The sequence below is a fragment of the Zootoca vivipara genome, chromosome 4 (assembly GCF_965207765.1).
Source record: "Zootoca vivipara chromosome 4, rZooViv2.hap1.1, whole genome shotgun sequence".
Classification (NCBI taxonomy): domain Eukaryota; kingdom Metazoa; phylum Chordata; class Lepidosauria; order Squamata; family Lacertidae; genus Zootoca; species Zootoca vivipara.
Genome location: NC_142587.1, coordinates 38,085,855 through 38,108,990, shown reverse-complemented (window position 1 = coordinate 38,108,990; position 23,136 = coordinate 38,085,855). Strand labels below are relative to the sequence as shown.

General features: G+C 41.6%; 1 protein-coding gene across 1 annotated transcript in view; it reads right to left on the bottom strand.

Annotated features, from left to right (window-relative positions):
- The window catches only part of GLRA2 (glycine receptor alpha 2), a 117,362-nt gene that overhangs the window by 65,775 nt on the left and 28,451 nt on the right, over positions 1-23,136 (bottom strand). Inside the window, exon 5 of the mRNA XM_088667739.1 lies at positions 12,786-13,009. Coding sequence (XP_088523865.1) covers positions 12,786-13,009 — 224 coding nt within the window. The remainder of the gene's footprint in view (positions 1-12,785; positions 13,010-23,136) is intronic.

The window sequence follows — 23,136 nt, the reverse complement described above, 5'->3', positions numbered from 1 at the left end:
GCTCTGTTGCAGTAGGAAAGTGATGGTGTGTTAGGGCCCTTTAACTGAAAGGCACCCTCTTGTGAGGATGGGGCGATCAGCAGGGATCCATATGCTGCTGCTAGATGGGCTCAGTCTCAGTTTGATGCTCAGTATGACGCAACATCTGAGCCGTGCCCTACATCCATTCGGATCCTGGCCTTGCAGAAGGTCATGCCGTGCCCAAGGTCAGTGCCCATCTCAGAACAGCTACTTGGAAGTGAGTCCCACAATGTTTAGTGGGGCTTACTCAGGCAAGTTGGCAAACATACGCATACATACGCAAAGGATTACACTGCACATCCAGTAAAATAACTGAAAATTTACACAAACCAAATGCTTGGGGGGGGGGAGAGTTTACAGATTATTGTACAGAAATAATAATTCACTTAAATGGTGAGGGAAACTGCATACCATGTTCCTCTGTTTGCATGTCTTAGAATTCAGTTTGTCTATGGAACAGCATATGAGCTCATCATGGCAAAGGCTAGCTATTTTTTAATATTAAGAATTGGTGTGGAATATACAGCAAACCTCTCTTACCTGTCAGACATTTCTATTGCATGTAATAGATGTGACATTTGTGTTACATATGTTTTATTTGTGAGGGAAATTGTACTAAAATGAAACATTGTTGAAGGTAAAAAAGATTTTTTTCTGACATGCTTTATGAGTAATTGCCACCCAACCTGGAAGAGATCCCGACTTAGTTTTTCTCATGGTTTGTAGCATAGGTCGAAAGCAAAATATCCTTTAGTCAGGTTTGCATTGACAAACTGAACTAAAAAAACAGGGATATTCCACTGTGAGATGGATATCTTTCCTTAGGCAGATATTTATTCAACAGATGAGAGACAGCTCTCCTCATGGGGAAAGCCCTTTGCTAGGCTATCCCTTCTCAGTGAAACACATGGGAGAAAGTTCAGCAATCTCTAAGGAATGAGCACTTGTCTGAAACATAAATGCACTCAGCCCAATTCAGTGCTTGACAAAACATCCACACATTTATAATGAAGGTCTCCCAGCATTAACAATGTTGGATGAGCAATAATATTCAGGATCATTTGCAAATCCACTTATCTGTGGATTTTCCTCCTTATTGCAGCTTATTTCGTAGCATCTGACTTCCTAACATAAAAAGCTTGCTCTGCTAAAAGACGATCCTTCCAGATGCTGCATATTTCAATAAAAGTAATAATTGTCCTCCAAACAAATGGTGCTGCAACTAGGGTAAGCTAAAAAGAACAGAGAAAAATAAAGTGCAAGTGAATCTATGGGCACTTCCAGACTGTTTCTATGTTTGTGTAGAATTCAATCACATATGGACAAAATCAGGTTGCACAATTATAGTTGAATTGGAAGGTCTTGTGCAAGAAACCCGGTTTCCTAAAACCCGGTTTCTTTATTTTGAAATAAAGAAAGTCATTGGGAAATGCACTGGAAAGTGTGGGATAATACTGGCTTTGAAACAATGTCATATGGGCTCGGTGCAAACAAATCAGAATAAATCCTCAATAACAGGTCATACGGAAATACCCTTTGGGTTCAGTTTGATGTCTTGTTGACGATTTTCTAGCCATGGGATTGAATAAGAGCTTCAGAAATGAGAAGCTTAGTACTAAGGACCTATAGCACATTGGGGCAACCAAGTAAAATTTATTCCGTGTGAAAAACAGAAAAACCAGGCTGAGAAACACTTTAAAGCCTAGCCAGAAAGGAGGTAACACAAGCTCTTTAGTTTACAAAATTAAGTGAAAAATAGTAATGTCTAAATAAAATGAAACCATTTAACGCACTAAAATGCAACACAAAGAGAACACATCAAGCACAAAACATCCCACTAGCTATTAAAAGAGAAATGGTAACACCTTTAGAATGAATATATTTTTCTTTGCAAGATAACATGTTCAGCAGCAAAGACAGTGGGCTGTTTGGATAGCAACCACAACTCTCCCTCTTCACTTGCCTCAACACGTTTTCTTCCCATCTGCCTGGAACAGTTTTCAGATTTGTGTCTCCTATAGGCAACTGGACTGCAGGTAGGTGAGACCTGCCATTAGATGACGGCTGCCTCTTTTTCTTGCTGTTGCAGCCCACAGGGAAAGGATGTAGCTCAGTGGTAGACCACTTACTTTGTATGCAGAGTGCCCCAGGTTTGATCTCCAGCCAGGGATTGGCCTGGGAGAGACTCCCTGCCTGAAATCCCAGAAAAGCTCAATGCCAGCGAGTGTAGACAGCACTGAGCTTGATGGACTGAGTCTGAGTCATTCCTATTCTCCTAGAGCAGCCTTCACCAACCTGGCATCACCTAGATTGCAGCTCTCATCAGCTCTGAGCATTGACCATGCTGTCTGGAGCAACAGGCAGAAGTTCTTTTGTTTAAAGCTCTATATATTTTACACATCATCATCATAATTATATATTTATTTGTACCCCACTCTTTCTCCTAAAGGTGGCAAGAGACATTGAAACAGTGCTGAGTTCAATGGAATTTTCTTACAGGGGAAAAAATGTTTCCAAATTCCAACATGCTCACCATCAGAGCACACTTACGCTATGACTTGTCATTGGATCCTGATAAATTAAGTATTATGCTACAGTATTTACTGCTTCTCTTTGGGGAGATATGCATGGATCAGCACAGCTGCCTCCCATGGGCACCCCTTGGGAGTGTGATTATGGAGCTGTTATGAAAAGCTCCTTTATCATTTACTGGTGTATACACTTTATTCCTAACATATAGAAAATAAAGTTCACTTTTATTTAATTAATGCAGGAATGCCTTATCCCCAGTGCAACGGAGTGCTTTATAAACTTAGAAACAAATTCAACAGTCACCCTACTATTACACAGAGACTCATTTGAACGAGATTGCACTTGATGCCTCATAAATATTGATGTTTCTGAGAATGTTCCCTCAAACACAGAGCAATGTTCATACAGCTTCACTTCACTTTGCATAGCACATAATGGAGCGGTGGCGAAAACAGAGAGCAGGGCTCTTTTCTTTTTAAAAGTTTAATAAAATATGCTGTAATGAGTCACTGCATGTTGATGTGTTATGTTAAGGAATGTAGCATCTATCTATCTCTATCTATCTATCTATCTATCTATCTATCTATCTATCTATCTATCTATCATCTATCTATCTATCTATCTACCATCCCTTCAGAAAATCCATGAAATTAAATTCAAATATAGTTGTGGTTAGTAGTTAAAACTAATGTAAGCTATTTCTGCTTTAAGGTTGTACATTTTGTTTTTGTTTTAATGCCTTAGTGCATCTCAGGACAAACACTGGACATTTGCCTTCTCTTTATAATAGCCAGCAACTTCAAAACTGAAAGTACAAACAATATATCTACATTCAATGAAATGTGGATCACACTTCTGAGTTTTATGCTACATGTATGCAACCTTTTCCAGCACCAAAATGGCTGGGAATCTCCTGCCTATTCGGAAGGTCAGTTTGTGAATTGGACCCAGTGGCACAGCCTCTAAGCTCAGCCACATGTTTCCTTTCAACAAAGACCATTGCTGCCATGCCAGTTCCAGCTCCCCCCATACAAAACTTACAGACTTGTAATATGTAGTAAGGTGTCTGTCACTCTGATGGGTGGAACCAGTTCGATACATTATGCTGCCTGAGGCGAAGGATAAGGTGCTGCCGCCTTCACCTTCCACGTACAAGAGCCCAGCGATAGGATATCAGCCTCCACTGCACCTTTGGCAGCAGGCTAGTTTAAGGAGTCCAGGACAGGTCATTTGAATGCAAAACTCTGCCACCTAACAGAGGAAAACAGCTTGGGGGGCTGCCACGATTTCCCACCAAAATTTACTCTCTCACTCTGTCTAATAGCAGAGCCAGTGCAGATGATGGGAAGACTATGTGAGTAGAGGGAAGGGTGATAGAGAACAAAGAAGCCTCAAGGGTGCAGCATGTCTGCATTATCTGTATTAATGTAGCAATCGGGCCATTCTGGAATAATAATAATAATAATAATAATAATAATAATAATAATGATAATAATAATTTATTATTTATACCCCAGTTTCCCCAGCCACTCTGTGCGGCTTTCAGAAGGATATTAAAATACAATAATCTATTAAACATTAAAAGCTTCCCTAAACAGGGCTGCCTTCAGATGTCTTCTAAAAGTCTGGTAGTTGTTGTTCTCTTTGACATCTGGTGAGAGGGCATTCCACAGGGCGGGTGCCACTACCGAGAAGGCCCTCTGCTTGGTTCCTTGTAACTTGGCTTCTCGTAGCGATGGAACCGCCAGAAGACCCTCGGCGCTGGACCTCAGTGTCTGGGGCAGAATGATGGGGGTGGAGACGCTCCTTCAGGTATACTGGACTGAGGCCATTTAGGGCTTTAAAGGTCAGCACCAACACTTTGAATTGTGCTCGGAAATGTACTGGGAGCCAATGTAGGTCTTTCAAGACCGGTGTTATGTGGTCTCAGCGGCTGCTCCCAGTCACCAGTCTACCTCTTATATTACGAGTTGGAACATGGCTGCGCCTTCAAACTCTTTTGTCACTTCCTTTCAGTTTCTGTCTGGCATTATTCCAGCAAAAACCTGCTTATTTTTTTGGTGTGTGGGGTTAGCCTACACATAAAGTGAGTAGGAGTTTTATTTATATATAAAAATATGTTATGATACAAAAGCAATGACAGGCAACCCTCTATAAAAATGAAATCCATAGCAGCGGCCTTCAAGCCAAACACTGGTTTGACAGTGAATCTGATTTACACATCAGAGGAAGACCAAGGTCCTGCTAATAACTGTAGAATAAGGGAACTTTGCAACCTGAGAACAAGTCAATTCACATGTTTTGCCTTAGCCCTTCTTCAGGAGCCGCTCAAGAGATTCTGCTGTCTGAGGCAAAGGACAAAACACACATGCACACACATACCGAGGACAATAGAACTGGCCCTTGAATCTGACTTCAGCACTAGCTATGGGACAGCGTCTTCCACTGCACTTGAGACAGAAGACATCTGAAGGCAGCCCTGTTTAGGGAGGCTTTTAATGTTTAATAGATCACTGTGTTTTATTTTTCTGTTGGAAGCCGTCCAGAGTGGCTGGGGAAACCCAGCCAGATCGGCGGGGTATAAATAATAAATAACAAATTAATTATTATTATTATTATTATTATTATTATTATTATTCAGCACTTTTCTTGCCTCTCCTTTGTTGGTTAAATAAATAATTCTCTTCTGCCTGCCCCCATAAGAATCTACCATTGGCATCTCTCTGTAGCTCTAAAATATTTTTAGTTTGTCATTATCTTCATAAAAGTTTGGTACCGAGGAATCCACACAATATCATTAAAAAAATGGAGCAGAGCTATGCTATTACTGCTCCCAAAAACGGAAATAATTTGCTTTGGTTTGTTTAAGTCTCATGGCACTTACTGTATTTACAAATCAGACTAATGGGAACATTTGTTGTTGCATTTTAAATCTACCATTGGTGCTGTGCTGCCAAAAGGAATATTTTGCATAGGACACGGATCACCAGAAGTTACTACCAGTTCATGCCAGATGCAAACCACTGCGGGTTAGACTTTTATGTACACAGATGTGTACTTTGGCCTGTATCCAGTAAGCATTCTCCAAAAAGCCTATTAATACTAATTTACATAAGAAACTGTCTGCCTTTTTTTAAAAAAAAATCTTTCCAGCCAAGAATAGTGCTCTCTACATACAAAATTATATATGGGCTCTGCCAACATATCTCCTATTTTTAATTAAATACAGCATGCTCATTTTTTTTTATAGAAATGAAGCCACCGAGTGAGGAAGGATTTAAAGCAAAGGCATTTTGAGTTTAAAAAGAAAAGCTGTTACTTTCAGGATATTTAAATCATTTTCTGCTGCTTTGCAACATGAAGTGTGACTTCAAAATGTTGTGGGCAAAATTCTGGTTCTTTGATGGCATGCCTGATAGCTCTAGTTCTGCAATGCACAGTCAGTTTTCTGGGATCTCTGCATATAAACCTAGCAATGTTGCAGGGTCTATATGGGAGTCAGTTATCAAAAGTAGTTATCCCTGTTCTCATGTGCTTTTCGTCTTTTCCTATTGATTACTGATTAAAGTAGCAGTTGGAGCCAAAAGGTTGGTCAGACAAATGTCCTGCAATGCTCCAGTGCTGGGTATGGCATGGTCCTCTTCACAACAACAGGGCCAACAGGAGGGTCAACGCTCAACAGATGGGGCGGAACTGACCTCTGGTTGTGGGCGGGACTTATACTTCCACATCCTGGCTTAAGGCACTATTTCTGCCATTGTGTAGGCCTGCAATAAGAGCTCTACGAGCTTTTGGTTGGGAGTTGGGGGAGCCCAATCAAGCGCAAGGCTGGCTAGCCCCTGTCATAGGCAGGAACCTGGCTATCACCCTGTGGCACCTGTCCTGCCACCTCAAGTGAGAGAGGGTGAGCACTGTGATGATGGCAAGGGGTGGCGCTGGCTTTTATATATACCTGCTCCACCCCCAATGACTTGTGTGAAGATGCTATGTGCATCCGGGTACTAGCAACACTGTCTGACTTTTGTGATCCTAGACTTGATGTCCAGCAGCTGAATGTGTGAACACACTGTACAAAAAGTTGTGTTTGATAGAGTAAAAGTTCTAGCTAAGGTGTTTGATACAGTCAAGTCATCACTTGATGTTACAACTGCATGTGTGAATTGCATGTGTTGCATGTGAATTGCATTTGTTGCATGTGTGAATTGGCCCCAAGTACTCAGTAATCAAAGAGATGCGGGTGGCGCTGTGGGTTAAACCACTGAGCCTAGGGCTTGCCATTCAGAAGGTCAGGGGTTCGAATCCCTGCAACGGGGTGAGCTCCTGTTGCTCGGTCCCTGCTCCTGCCCACCTAGCAGTTCAAAAGCACGTCAAGGTGCAAGTAGATAAATAGGTACCGCTCCAACAGGAAGGTAAAAGGTGTTTCCGTGTGCTGCTCTGGTTTCGCCAGAAGTGGCTTAGTGATCCCTCGGCCAGTAAAGCGAGATGAGCACCAGAGTCATCCGCGACTGGACCTAATGGTCAGGGGTCCCTTTACCTTTACCTTTACTCAGTAATCAAGTGTACAAAGAGGATGTGATGCACATGCATGTGTGAACCATTTCTGTGACATCTAGCAAAAGCGCTTTAACTCTGTTGAGGCAGGCTCCATCAATTAGCATTTTCTGTATTTTTGTATTCTTTGAGCCCACTTTCATTATTCCGGGAGGCTATTTCAATCCACAGTGGAATGCTTTACATTTTTAAAAAGTCATTCCAAAGAACAAGGAATTTCATACAATTTTGCCTGAGGATAATTGAATCATTTTTCTTGTGCTGGGCTTAGAAAAATGAAATCGAAAAAGGAATGTTCCCCCGAGAAGGCAAGATTCTGTGTTGCCTTCTAAAAAATGGCAACCTGTCAATGTCATCAGGGCACAGCCAATATCACTGTACAACAGGAGAGAGGAATATACACAAAATACTTAGCTGTTTGCAGAGCAAAGAACGACTTTAGGTCATGATAATGACCTCTGCCCTTTCACTTTGCTAATCTCTTCCATGATAAAGCAATGTTACTAGGGAAGTCAAAATCCTCTTAAATTTTAACATTAGATTATAGAACGACATTAAAGTCATCAAACTGAAGCTCTTGCTCTCGCTCTCTTTGTTGCACACACACAGAGAGAGATGAACAGACCCATATACATTGCAGATCTGAGATATTCTCTGGAGTTCTGAACATTGTGTGTTACAGAGCACAAAGATGAAGCTCCTGGGATGAAGAAGCGTTGTGCAAGAGCAATTGTTTCAATGATGCTAACAAACAGGAATTTTCTGCTGAATTGTGCCCACTGTAATCATCCCAGTTTGCACCAACTAAAGATTTAGCACCTAACTTTCTAGAAAATATACTGATGCTAACGTCATATGAGACCTTGAAGAGTTTGGTTTCTTGCAAAGCAGAAGAGGATGAAGGGATCCTAGACTTTGTTCATAAAACCCTTTGGTTCTGTACCGTTTCTTCCAACCATGTATTTGAGCAAGAACACAGAATCATAGAGTTGAAAGGGGGCTTGTCAGCCATCTAATTCAACACAGGAAATCCAGAACAGGATCAATCCTCAGCACATGGCTGGCCAGAAACCTCTGCCTGGAGGTCTCCAGCAAGGGAAAGCTGGCCATCCTTCTAGGAAACTGGTTCCATTTTCAAACTGCTCAAACTGCTCTTTCCATCAATAAGCTATTCCTAATGTTCAACCAAAATCTGTCCTCCTACAATATAAGGTCATTAGATCTCTTTTGGCCTTTGTGGCAGCTGTGGCAGAGAGCTTTTTTCTTTCTTTCTTCCAAAAGACAGCCCTTCAGGTATTTGAAGAAGGCAGTCATGCCACTCCTCAGTATTCTCTTCTCCAAGCTACACATCCTCAGTTCCTTAAATGCTTTAATCACAAGACTTGCTTTTCATGCCTCAGACCAATATAGCCCTTCTCTGAGCCCATTCCAAGTTGTCAAAATCCTTCCTAAAGCATGGGGCTCAGAACTGGATGTTTTACTTCATGTGAGGTCTGACTTATTGAACTAACAGGACATTTGCATTTCATGGCTTGGAAACTAGGATTCTTATTAATTCTTATTAATATTAGCCCTTTGTGCAGCTGCATCACACTTTGCAACTACAATCCCAAGATCCCTTTTATATGTACTACTGCCAAGCCGCATGTGTTCCCCATCTTCTTCTGTGTGTTCGATTTGTTTGTCTCAATACAGAACTTTGTAATGTTCTCTGTGGAATTTGATTTTATGATATTTGGCCCATAACATATGGCCTTGTAGGATCAGACCAAAGGTCCATCAAGTTCAACTCCACTGTTTCAATCATGACCAGGCAGATGTTTCTGGGAAGCACACCAGCTGGGTACAAAGTCATCCTTTAGATGTCATGGCAAGGCATCTAAAGACCTATCCTCTATCAATTTGTCTAATCCCCTTTCCAATAAAGAAGAAAATACTGCCAATTGTTTTCTGGGGAATCAGGTGCACATTTCAAAAGAGAGATGCTGTAAAAAGCTTCCATCCCAAAGTTTGTAATAAATTTAGGAAACATTTGTAATCTATGCAGTCTGTCCTGTTCCAGCCAACATGGCCCTTTAACAAAGCCATGTTAATGATGCATAGTGTGAAGAGGCACTTTCTTTTGCATGTCTTGAAGCTGCTGCCAAACTACCTCGTGTTAATTATGCTCTCCTGAATTGCATGTGCCAAGTAAAGGTGAGGCTGTAACAGACAGAGAAAAACAGGTCCAAATGACCTGTTTACTCAGCATCCATCTTTATTTGCTTGCACAAACCTTATGTTCTGATAAGTTCACAGGCAACAAGCAAAATGCATTCATCATGATTTGTTTGCAAGGCATTTTTACATCTACCTGTTAATTATTCATTCATTCCACACTTTTCATGCTTCCCTCCATCGCTTTCCAAACTGTGGCTGCAAACATATCATACATTTAAAGCACATTGCTGCCCCCAAAGAACCCTGGGAGCTGTAGTTTAGCCCCCCACCCCACCCTGGAGCTACAATTTTCAGTTCACTTAACAAGCTACAGTCCATGGGTTCTTTGAGGAAGATCATATGCATTAAATGTAAGGCCTGTACACAACCTGTGTTTAAAAAGAAGTGGGTTTGGGCAACAGACCACATTCATTCACTTTAATTGTGCACACCTAAAGGCCCAGTTTGCATTTGAATCCCTCCTGCAAAATACAGAGAGGATGATGATGCTGTGGATGGGGATGGGGCAAGCTAGTGTAACCTTGCTCTGTGTAGCATCCTGGGATGGCTTCATATTCATTGAAAACAAAATGAGGTGGTTTTGGGTCCACCTGAAAATTGCTGAGATGGCATCCTACCCCGCATCAACTGCTAGATTGATGTGAATACAACCCAAGGTAAAATAAAAATTGATGGCCATAGGTGCAATGCTGATTCTTCATGCTGATTATCCATGAAAGATACATTTATGCACCATAAAACACAACTGGGAGATGACAAGCTTTTGATTCAACACAAAAATATGCTTACTCTGCTTCAGATAAACTTTCATTCAAGTGCCTGAATTTTACAAATCTGATATGACAGCCGGAAATATTACTTTTGCAGCATGAAAAATTGTCAGGAAAATTATCCATCTGTGCTGCAAATAGCAGCACTCAGCTGCATTGTTGCCTCCAGTAAGATACATCTGATGTCAAGCAAAGGGAAATATCTGATTTTTCTGGGGATTAAACGTGAGAACAGCACTTGGTAAGTAACCACGTTTGCTCTGTTTGATGGTGCTCTTATTATTCAGGCTTCCTCTTTCTCTACTCTCATTTCTTCTGTGCTGTGGAGGTTGGCCAATGAAATAATACCACCAATGTGGTGCAGTAGTTAGAGCAGTGGACTAGGACCTGGAAGACCTGGGTTCAAATCCCCACTCAGTCATGAAGCTCACTGGGTGACCTTGGGCCAGCCACTGCATGCAAGCCTAACCAACTTCATGGGGTTGTTGCAAGGATAAAATAGGAAGGGGGTGAACTGTGTATGCCAACTGGGGGAAAGGGGAAAATATAGATGTAATGATTGATAAATAAATAAATAATTTCCCAAGAGTAAGCTAGTGCTATGTTTATATTATTACTACAATAGTAATTGCCCATTAATAATTTAATTAAATGCCATGATTTCAAATCCTAAACAGACAGAAATAAGGTCCAATGATAAAAATGGTATTTGTGCATTTAGGATCAAACTGAAGGCAACCTAGGTTTTTAAGAATTCAGACACAGGAACAATTGTTACAAATGACTCACACAACACTTGTACACCTTGCTTAGAAGTCACATTGCTTTTTGTGGGGCTTGCAGACTGGAAAGTAGTTACAGGATTGCAGTCCCATTGAATTCAATGATTTTTGCTACGTTATAGGTCAGTATACAAACACAGCCTTAATACGCTAGCAAAGCCATAGCTCTGTCCACTCAGAATTTACCAAGGGAGGGCTATAGAAGGCTCAATTCCCTCATTTTAGCTACTGGTTGTGGGGCTACAGATGGCCCATAATTTGCCGAAAATTGGGGAAGTGAAGGGATAGAGCTTTGGGTTTCATTAAAACCTCCCTTAACTTTTGCTGCATAATTTGAGGACTGGTCAGAATGATGAGGAAGTTCATTGGAATCAACTGGAATGCACTCGCAATGGAATCTATTCCCAATGGTACACAGCTGCCATTTTAATCTGCCTATGTCATTAAGACCACTGTACAGACTATAGAAATAATAATTGGGAGAAAGATGGTGCAATGCATTTGGAGCAGGTTACAGCAGACAGAGGAAAGATGGACCATTCTCAAGTAAGTGTCTGAATAAGATCAGTGTGCCTATGGCAAAACTTGAAATACTAACACAAATGGACTTTTGTTTATATGAGTCTGTACACGGTCCTAATTATATCCTGATATAATAGCCTCTGAATTTACAGAGTAATGTCTACATGAGGATTAGGGGACGAAGAAGATTGAAAGTGGTCAGGTCATGGGCTTCTGTTGCAGAAACTATCGCAGAATTAATTCTGGGGCAGGGAAGGGTGGATTCATGGATGCCTATGGAAAGACAGTGAAAGTCCGCTCTTCCTTTTATATGGATGAAAGCCCTAGAACCATTGCATTTAAGACAAATTCCATGTGACCACAAAATCATGGGTTGTATCCCGTGTTAGTTCAACTTGGAGTGGACCCCCTAAAATGAATTGGCATTTCTAACCTAGATCCATTGAATACAACTCAAGAGTTGCAAATATTTCACTAAACAATTAAGCAGACATGGGCACTGGTGGTGATTTAGAACCAACTGTGGCAAGAAAAAGAGGACTTTCAAAACTATGATTAATTTGCCTTGTTAACAGTAAGTGGACTTTCCATCTTCAAGCCTCATTGCAGAGATTAAGCTATTAATAACCCAATGAAGCATGCTAAGTAGCATATGAAGATTATGCTGCAACAATCATTTATACAATGTATGCCTCAGCCTTGCTATTTTTGAGGTTCTTTATCATTCCGATTCTCTGTGCGCATCCTGCTTAATCACATCTCATCAAAGGGTGCTTGTGAGAGCATGTACCAACTTTAACCAGAGCCATCCCAGTGTAACGCATGTCACTGTGCTTTGCATTTTAAAATGCCTAAATAACTAGGTTGCGCAAGTGAGGACAGGCTACATAAATATATAGGCACACCTGAGTTATTACATTAATATACTCCAAGGTCTAAAGATGCCTTTTTAAAAAATGCTTCTTTTGACATTTTAAAAGTCACTTTTTCTTTCTGCATTTTAATGAAGCTCAGGCACAAAAAATGAGAAGTCCTCCTTTTCAGTTTTTGTTTTAAAAAGTGTGGCTCCATTTGATGCTGGTGGGAATCACTGCTGCAGATGGAGGCAGGGGGTCCTGGGCCCTTTTATATTCTCACCAAGACTAGCTTGTTCTGTTGTCCTACTTGATTTCCTCATTTGAGAAGAAGACAAGCAGGGCAAAATGAAGCAGAGAGATTTCCTCACCACCACCACCCTTCTGCGTTTGAGCCTCATTACCATATAAAAGAGGAATAAAAAAAATAGAACGTGGAAGTTCAAACACATGCCCAAGACACACACACACACACACACACACACACACACACACACACACACACACACACACACACAGACACACAGGTTTACCTGATACTATATAACACCTTTCCATTTTTTGATATCCTCAGAAGCTTGTTGTCTGTGGTAACGTCATGGAAGTTTGCACCCTTCTCATTGGCGAAGAACAAATCCGGCTTCCAAATGGAGTCTAGCATAGATGGATCCAAATCCAAAGAGTCATCAGGGTATTCACTGTAAGCAAGACGGGAGTCGTTCCACTGCTGCCTCAAAAAAATGTTCACTCTGTAGTCCTGCAGAAATGTCAGGCACACCAGTTATTAAATCTCTTGCCTGGATTAGATGCCATTGGGCTTTATTAGACTCCGAGACTAATAGCAATTAGATAATTAGCTGAGAGGGCATTATGTTTTCCTTTGACCACGGACACCATAGAGTTGATTCAGACATTATTATTATTTTCTTCAGGTAATAAAATACTGGCATGGCAATTTTACCTCAGTTTCCTCTGGGAAGCCATTTGTGATGAAATATCAGTCATGGGTTGGGGTGAAGACTGAAAATGTAATAACTGGACTGACTCTACAATATTTTCATCTGTATCCACTCAGTGCTTCATATACGCTGCCTGAGGTTCTATGGTTTGATTTCTCTCTGTATATGACTTTCTGAGTGAAAAGCAAATCCACTCCACTTCCCAGTGGGGAGAACTTGCGGTGGACCATGTGGCCACCCACTTCCCTCCGGGGGCAGGGGCAGAGTCCCTCGTCACCCAGACATCCCGGCCGCATCATAGATCCAGTCAGCCAATCTGCTGGCTGCAGGGGCCATGGCCAGGACCCATTTCAACCAAGCTGTGAGCCAGAGAACTTCCTTCTGGTGCACTTCCTCAATCTCCCTCCCTCCCTATTTTCAGGTTCTCGGCATTGGGCTTGCTATGGACCTTGGTTGGTCACCACTGAGGGGCCTGGTAGGAATTTTTCCACTTGGAAAATTGGCTTGGACCAGTTGGTTTTCACCTACCTCATAGCAATCGTCACAACTTTGTAAGTTTTGGCGGTTAGGCATTGGTTGATCTTAGGATGGGGGAGGGTGTGGCCATCACCTGCCCCTCCAAGCTAAAGGGTATTCCGTGAAAGGAATCCAGGGATGTGGATCTTGTCCGAAGCCTGGGGTGGGGCTAGGGCCATGCCATGACCCCATTGGGAACCCAGGGGGAGCTTGAGTTGTTTTGCACCGATGGGGCTCCCTCTACTGGTGGTTGACCACCTTACAGGCCTCCCTGCATGATGGGCAGGAGTCAGATATAGTCAGGTCAATTCCAATGCCTAAGCCAATACTGCTCACATTATGTAACCAATAAAGTTGTGGCCTAAATTTGCCCAATAACCATTAACCTAATATCCTAATATCTATGTCCTTCATCAATGAGGGGGTGGCCTCAGGGTCTTGACAAGCAACTAATATATAACTTGGATAAATGTCAGGAATAATAAATGTCAGGAAGATTAGCTGTGCCTGCAACAGGGAGTGAGTGAAGAAGAGGGGTGGAAGGGTGGGGGAAACCAGCACAAAATGGCGGTGGTGAGGAGTTAAAACAGGGCTTTCCTTTCACATTCTACATAGGAGGGCATCAACTTTTTTCTTGGTCTTCCACCTCCCTTGCTAGGGCGGTTGGTGAACTGCCCTACAGCCATGCCTTCTGGAGCTTTCCAGCAGCTGTAAGTCAACCTGAGTGGAAGTCATCATGTCAGGGTGGGACCTACGACAGCAGCTTCTTTGGCTCCCAGCTACATGGACAGAGAATCCAAATAGCTACTTTTGGCATCCCCCAAAACTTGAACATGCCCAGAGTAATTTTTAGCCCCCCTCCTTTAAACAAGAAACACAAACAGAGACACCTGCCATATGGCAAGCTGCTTATGAAAAAGATTTGTGATGTGGGATGAGGGACTGCTTTTCAAGAAAGAAGTCCAAACTGTCACTGGGGAAATGAAACTGGTTTCACAGCTCTTTCGATTCAAAGCTGTAATGGGGGTGATGTTTTCTGCATTGGTTCGATTTCACCCCAAAGGCTTCTCTGACAAAACTGAGATAGTACAGTCCATGGAATAATCACCAGAATCTATTCCTTCTTTCAAAACAACACAGCATCAAGAGTGACATTTTCCAAACCAAAATGATAGGCTCATTTTATAACAACTACAACGTTAACCATTGTGAGGATTTAGGTCTGGAGTAGCCAATGTGGTGCTTTCCAGATGTTATAGACTACAACTCCTATAATCCCTGCCCATTGACCAAAGGGCTGGGGCTCCTAGGGGTTGGAGCAGGCATCCCCAAACTGCAGCCCTCCAGATGTTTTGGCCTACAAGTCCCATGATCCCTAGCTAACAAGACCAGTGGTCAGGGATGATGGGAATTGTAGTCCAAAACATCTGGAGGGCCGAAGTTTGGGGATGCCTGGGTTGCAGTCTGAAAAATATATATATGCATGGGCTACTTTGATCAAGGCTTTGGCCCGAATGTTATCATTTGGGGCTATAATCTCTCATTTTATTTTATTTAGCTTTTATTTACCTAAAGCTGCATGTCTAAGAGTTTTAGATTTTCATTAAGCAGCTCAGTCCAGCTAATTACATGGACTGTAATGTGTTCTTCTAGGTGTCAACAAAGAAGTTCCTTCTTGATGGCAGTTTACATACACTGTATGCTGCTGCTATAATACGGCCACTAATCTTTTCAAACTTCAGCTTGACTAAGTTCCCTTGCCTTCATGAATGTAGGTGATTAATGATTTTTTAGATAGAACCACACATATGAGCTCAGTGGCAAAGCATCTGCTTGGCATGCAGAAGCTCCCAGACTCAACTCCTGGCATTGCTAGGTTGAGTGGGGGAAAGGTTTTGGAGAGTTTTCGCCAATCATTGTAGACAATACTGAACTAGACAGCCTGACTCAGTAAAAGGCAACTTTCTATGTTATGTATTCATTTATCATTGGAACTTTCTCACCAAAGTGAAAGTCAATAGAAATAGGAAAGCCTTTGAATGCTCCTGAAAATGCTGGCATTCCCTAAAAACAAATTAGTGACTTTGTATCTATCACTGTACACATGAAAACATGTAGAAACCTTTTCATTGACCAGTATTCTCATGTTGTTGCAGAGGACGGTGAGGGACAACTAGCATTGAGGATTGTGGCGCTTTGAGGTGTCTCCTAACGGCTCTTAGTCACCCTTAACAAACCATAGCTCCCATGATTCTTTGGGGGAAGCCTTGACTGTTAAAGTGGTATGATGATGCTTTAAGTGCAGATGGGGCCTTAGAATACAGAATGTATACAACGCTTTTAAACAAGAAGTTCTCAAAGTGGTTTTTGTAGTAGGAGACGGCACTGAGTCAGCAGCAGACCAGTTAAGCAATGGATATGAAAAGTCATGAAAAATGCACAGAAACATGGAAATAAAGCAGGTTCATTTTAATGAACCCTTCCAATCTCCCACGAAGAAGATGGCAACTTTCACCTCAAATCAAACCCCGTGCAAATTATAACGCTGCATTTGAAACTGGCAGAAAGCTGCTCTTCACATAAACAAGATTTCAGGTGGCAATCCTAAGCAACCTTAATAGGAAATAAGCCCCTCTGGAGAAAGTGGGGCTCACAGTGTCGACTCAGGATTAAGTCCCACTGAATCAACTCACAGTTAAGTGAGGTTAGGACTGTAGCCTGTATAAGCTCGCATAAGAATGCGTTGTTAGAATTACAAAAGGCACACACTAGATAAGGACATACCAGAAGTTGCTGAACTACAACACCCATCATCTCTGACCACTGGCCATGTTGGCTGGAGATGATGGGAACTGTAGTCCAAGAATATCTGGAGGGCACTCTGTTCCCCTTCCTTTAAGATGAAAGGCATTTTTAGACAGTACTGAGGAAAAGGATGTAGACTCGGGCTCCAGCTCATCTGTGGATTCTTTGGGTTGTTTGCCTAGAGATGAATGAAAGTACCCTTTCATATCATTACGTGGCATTGGCTCTGCCTTGCTTCTCTTCCTCCTAGCCTAACATTAGGCATTGATATCTCTGGAAACATTTCTGTTAATTTTAATAGCAATGAGGAATACAGTATAAAATATGAACACCATTAAGGTTCGTTTTGTGGTGGTTGTGAGGTTCCTTCTTTGCAGGGGCGGGAAAGGCAGCTTTAACATTCACTGTACCAAAATCAATAGCCCCAGGATTTCCTTTTTAATTAACCGCCACCAATGCAGCACTTTTCGCAAATGTGATAACATAAATCTGACTGTTGTTGCACTTCTGTGGAATTCTAACTAAGATCACTCCCTAACTGGTGGAGAGAGGGGCAAACAGTTGCAATGCAAACTCAGAATATGCTTTTTCATTTTTGAAACTGCACAGATACAACTATTATGCTCTAAGCACTGAGGTAAAGAAGGATTTAAAATCCCCAGCAGTTAATAGGAGCAGCCCGAGGGCAGAGCAGTGTTGTGCAGCCAGCCTGCCTGCCTGCCTGCCTGCCTGCCAACCATGGCATCACCACCTCTTATCTGGCTAGGACAGCACAAGGTAGAGGCAAGAACAGGACTGTATGGGCACACAGTTGACCTGGCAACAGCTTCCAAACATGTTAATCAGATGCAATATTGATCTCTTCATTCTTTATTTCTATTCTGCTCTCCCAAGCACCTCGTGGCCCAGGAGTCTCTAATTACAATACCAATAATAAGACTAACAATCCTAATAATGATGTAAACAAACAAACAAACAACCCTACAAAATCTCAAGCCTGCAATTAAAAACAAACAAGCCATTTAAACCAGCAACAGAAAAAAGCAGTAGCCTGAAAACTAAAACTTCGCTTAAAGCAGCAAATCACAAGCATTAAAACAACAACAACAACAACAACAACAACAACAACAACAACAACAACAACAGTGCAGTGGGGAATCTAGGGATTAAATTGCACCCAACCAGAGAAGCTCTTTCCTCCTTCCCTAAAAAGAGATTTGGGAATTTTGAAAGTGAAAATAGAAAAGGGTATGTGATTTTGCCACTATCATAGTTCTGCAAGTGGAAAGAAAGTCTACACCAGCCAAGACTCCCTATTTCATGCAGCTATTAAGAATGCAGGAGCCCTGAACTTCATGGGCACCTGGTTAGCCTACTGTTCAAAAATTATTCTATTTAAGAAGAACCCCCTTGAAATCAAAAGGATTTTCCACCAAAAATGGTTTGAGGATCATGGCCTAAATATATTTGATGGGATAGCTTTCAGCTACAATGTTAAATCTGAGTTCATAATCTTGAAGATTAATCTTCAAGAGCGATTAAAAATGATGCTAATATATTGATTTGTATAAACCCCACTAAATTTATGCTATTTCTATGCATGGGTTCCATGATCACGGCAGATGGTGACAGCAGTCACGAAATTAAAAGACGCCTGCTTCTTGGGAGAAAAGCAATGACAAACCTAGACAGCATCTTAAAGAGCAGAGACATCACCTTGCCGACAAAGGTCCATATAGTTAAAGCTATGGTTTTCTCAATAGTGATGTACGGAAGTGAGAGCTGGATCATAAAGAAGGCTGATCGCTGAAGAATTGATGCTTTTGAATTATGGTGCTGGAGGAGACTCTTGAGAGTCCCATGGACTGCAAGAAGATCAAACCTCTCCATTCTGAAGGAAATCAGCCCTGAGTGCTCACTGGAAGGACAGGTCTTGAAGCTGAGGCTCCAATACTTTGGCCACCTCATGAGAAGAGAAGACTCCCTGGAAAAGACCCTGATGTTGGGAAAGATTGAGGGCACAAGGAGAAGGGGACGACAGAGGATGAGATGGTTGGACAGTGTTCTCAAAGCTACTAACTTGAGTTTGACCAAGCTGTGGGAGGAAGTGGAAGACAGGAGTGCCTGGCGTGCTTTGGTCCATGGGGTCACGAACAGTCGGACACGACTAAACAACTAAACAAGAACAACAATTTCTATGCAGCAGCATTAACAAAGAGCTGTGGCCCGCACTGTAGCTCTGCTTCTGGAATGGACTTCGATTTATGCAACAGAGCTACTTTTCTCTCTCCTGCCTCCTCCAGCCCCTAATGCACTTCCCAAAATCAGTTCTGAAATGTTGGGAGGCCCTAATGGGGGCAGTAAGAGTTGAGAAAAAGAAAGTCCTGTTGTGCAAGCAGTGTTGAAGAAAACTCCAAGCCACAAGGGCATTTCACAGGTTATTGTCATGAAAGTCAAACAGCAGAATTGTTTAATTCTGCTGTTTAATATCTAATCAACACACCAGACCAATTATGACACCAGCTAATTTAAAGGGGACAAGAGCAACTCCTCACCAATGGGGAAACATCCATGTATTATATTCAAGCTTCATGTATACACAACCTTTTTCAATAAGTATAAAATGTATATTCATCATTTTGGTATTTCAGGAAATGCTTTCTCTTGACACTGTGTAGCACCATTTCATCTTAATACTTGTCAGTTTAATTTGGTTTGGCTTCTTGCCTTGCCTTGCTTTTTTTTTTAAACCCCATAACATTAAAAAGAAAAAGTCACACAAAATGTTGAGCACACTTTGGCTTCTTGCCTTGCTGTTATAGGCAGGAAGCAAAGCAAGGATGAAAACGTAACAAACGAGTAAACAAATGTTTGTTTGTTTTTTATAAAAAAAATTTACACCAATTCAAAATGCAATAGCACATTATCAAGCCCAAATTAACGAAACGTTATTGCAGCCACTGTCACAATAGGAAGACTTGTTTTTTTTAAAAAAAAATTGTGGGTGTTTGATGTGCTGTTAGTTTCTCAAGTTATGCTGTAGGGAGATTCTGGAAAGAACATTTGTCTTGCCAGAAATCATATTTAGGAGGGGGGGGGGTGGAATTGAAACATCTTAAAAAATAACAAACCCAAAATATAATCTGCACACAATGAGCAGTTTTGCACATATTTTCCATTATCAGTACAAGTTATCACAAACACCCAGTCATACCAAAACTATTGCAAAATGTTGACCTGAGATGTCTGTTTACTTCTATAAAACTCAGAACCAGGATTAACAAAATCTTACCTGAGACCATAGCTGCCAAGTTATCCCTTTTTTAAAGGGATTTTCCCTTATGCTGAATAGGCTTCCTCGCAAGAAAAGGGAAAACTTGGCAGCTATGCCTGAGACTTCAGTCTAAGAGTCTCAGCCTTTTGCAGCCAACCAGTGTAAGTAAGGCAACTGAAGTACCATTTACTCCTCAGAAGACCAATGATATTTAGATTTAGAGTACTCTTCCAGTGATTGAGAGTTTTCTTTGTCTATTAACCCAAGTTACGGAAAAGACAAAATTCCCCGTTCAAAATGTGTTTGTGTATTACAGGATTCTCAGTCCTACCTTTGGCTGGACTTGAAGCATATTAAATAATCATTAAGTTTGTTATCAGATATTTGCAGATACCTCTTACTGCCTCTGTAGTCAGTTTACTTCATATTGGCCATTTTGGTTTTCTGGGCCATGGAAGGTTTTTGTTTTTTAAAAAATATTATTTTAAAATATTTTTAAATATTATATTTAAATATTATTAACCTGCAGTGCATTGTGTGCCTCCCTAGACCGTTGAGAAACCAAATTTTCCCATTTTATGTCCAACCTGTCAACAGTGTTTTGTGAGGACACAATAACTTCTTGGAGCCTCATGAAATTCATGATTTTATATCACCACAAGAATGAAATACTGTCCAGCACATCATCAAGTTTATAAAGCAAAGCAGATGAGCAGTAGTTGATGTTTGCCTTTAGGGCCATTTTATAAACACGTTTCAAAGCTAATCATTGAAGATATGGCAGCTTTAAGAAAGTCAATATCAGACATCAGAACAGCACTGAATCGGGCACAACTCCTTCAATGCTGTCTGCAGGAATTATGATTAAAGCAAACAAGGCAGCCAAACATCTTTGTTTGAATCTACTTCACTATTCAAGCCTTTTGTTGTTGCTGCTGTTAGCAGAAATGCGGTAATGAACACGGAAAAGACACACATTAACATACCTTATAGACAGAAAAATGCAATGAGGGGATTTAATCAAAGCAATGGAGGAGTCTGATTAATGCCATCAGCATTAGGTCGTGCAAATATTGTCATTGAATGCCATCTTGTAAAGTCAGTGACATGCAGGATTTTGACTGCTTAATATTGCTGTTATTCTCTGCCTGCATTAAGGTCAGCAGAAGGTTTTAGGATAAAGCTAGAAAACCCCTGTGGCTATGTTGACAGAGCCTTTTTCGCAGACTTACCACTTTTAGAAGGGCACGGGATAAGATTTTTTAAGGAGCACTAGACCTAATTGGAATTATGTATAGTTCTGATCTGAATCAGATTGAACTTCATCTTATTTTTCCGGTGGGAGAGACAAAATAATGTAAGTTATAGATGAGTTTTGTTTAACATTTGCTTTAATGTGTTAAACAAAAGTTTACAGAAAGGTTTCCAGGTCTTGTGGTCAGCATGACTAAACCGCTTCTGGTGCAATGGAACACCATGAAGAAAACCAGAGTGCATGGAAATGTTTTTTACCTTCCCACCGCAGCAGTACCTATTTATCTACTTGGCACTGGTGTGCTTTTGAACTGCTAGGTTGGCAGAAGCTGGGACAGAGGAACAGGAGCTCCCCCTGTTGCACGGATTCGAACTGTTGGCCTTCTGATTGGCAAGCCCAAGAGGCTCAGTGGTTTAGACCACAGCACCACCCGCGTCCCATGCAGTTCCCAGGAACCTGTACTTGGAGACTACCTTCTGGAACTCTGTTACACATGCTCTTAAGTGTTTCCACTTCAAGGCCTCAGAGCATCCTAGCCAGCACAGGACAGGTCTTGAACAAAAGGCTACTGTTGTCCAGCCATGCAACCATGCCAGGTCAGAAGGCCGCAATTGTTCTGGACAGGTGAAAAACAACTTCAGCAGATGCCCAAAGGAAAGAAAGTGTCTACTGTGCTCCCTGTGACTATCCACTCAGCAACACTTCCACAGCGTTGGCTGCGGCAACTCCTTGCCCCTCAGCACCAGAAAGGCCTGCACCTCTCTACCACCATCTCATGGCAACCAGTGGTTCTCCTCGTGAATTGCCACATTTCTTTCCCCTGCCGCATTGACCACCAACTGGTTGTAGGCTTTCAAATGCATCCCACAGGGGAGCACGCAGGCAATCAGGTGCCAAATCTGCTTTTTTTCAGACTGCAGAAGCTGCAAAATTACAAAGGCACCTTTGATCTATGCTTACTTGACACTGCTTTATCTTTTTACATCTGGGACCTTTGTATTTTAATACTTATGTAAGAAAATAACTTGCCCTGTTAACAATTTTACAAAAAAAGAAGATTGTCACCAGGCATAATTTAAAATTACATTTAATTCAGCCAAGCTGTATAGCAATTTCCCATTTTTCATTTTTATACTTTTAAAAATATTTTTTTATACACTTTGATATTTCAGCAAATAACTTAGTCATTAATTTCATCTGGTCTACTCTAAGTATGAGTAACACTGGAAACAGCTCAGTGAGAAGAAGCTCCTTTCTGTGCCTGCTAGATGGAGGCTGTCATTTGGCCTCCAGAAAGCTTCTGACTTCCACAGCCATCAGGTGGTGTGGCGTGTGTGTGATGGTGGCTGCCGCCAAGACGACTTAGACATCATAGAGGGGGAAGGCAAGGGAGGGGACCCTGCAAGTTTGGTGGTGATTCTTCTGCATTCTTCATCAGTCTGGCTTGAATATGACTCTAATGGTCCTATTGAATATTGGGTTCAATATAAGCTAAATTTGGCTTTGGGATTCTAGATTCTGTGATGGTGCCTTGCCATTTACTCCTCATCAATAAACTTCATTTCCATAAAATCTACATTCAAGTCCTTGATGGCTAACCTGAATAAGGAGTGTGTGCTCCACAACTGGCATCAGCAATGGGAGTCTGTGCACATCTGGACAGGGCCAGGAAGATGCTTGTGCCTGGATGGGTGCAGCACAGAGCAGTCTGCCCCAACTTTGTGGCAGTTTTTGGATTCCCAAACAACTCCCACCCCCCACCCCACCCCCCGGACAATTGGCCATACTACTTGGGACTGATGGGAGCCGGAGTTCAACATTAGAAGAACAGCAAAGACTAGCAAAGAGTTGGTGTTGTACTGCAGCCTATTTTCCACCTCATTTGATGGGAAATACATATGCAGTGGTACCTCGGTTTTCTAATGTAATCCGTTCCGGAAGACCATTCGACTTCAGAAACGTTCAAAAACCAAAGCATTTACTTACGGAAAACTCAATACAGAAGCCATGTGACACGTTCGACTTCTGAAAAGCATTCAAAAACTGAAGCTGTTACTTCTGAGGTTTTTGGTGTT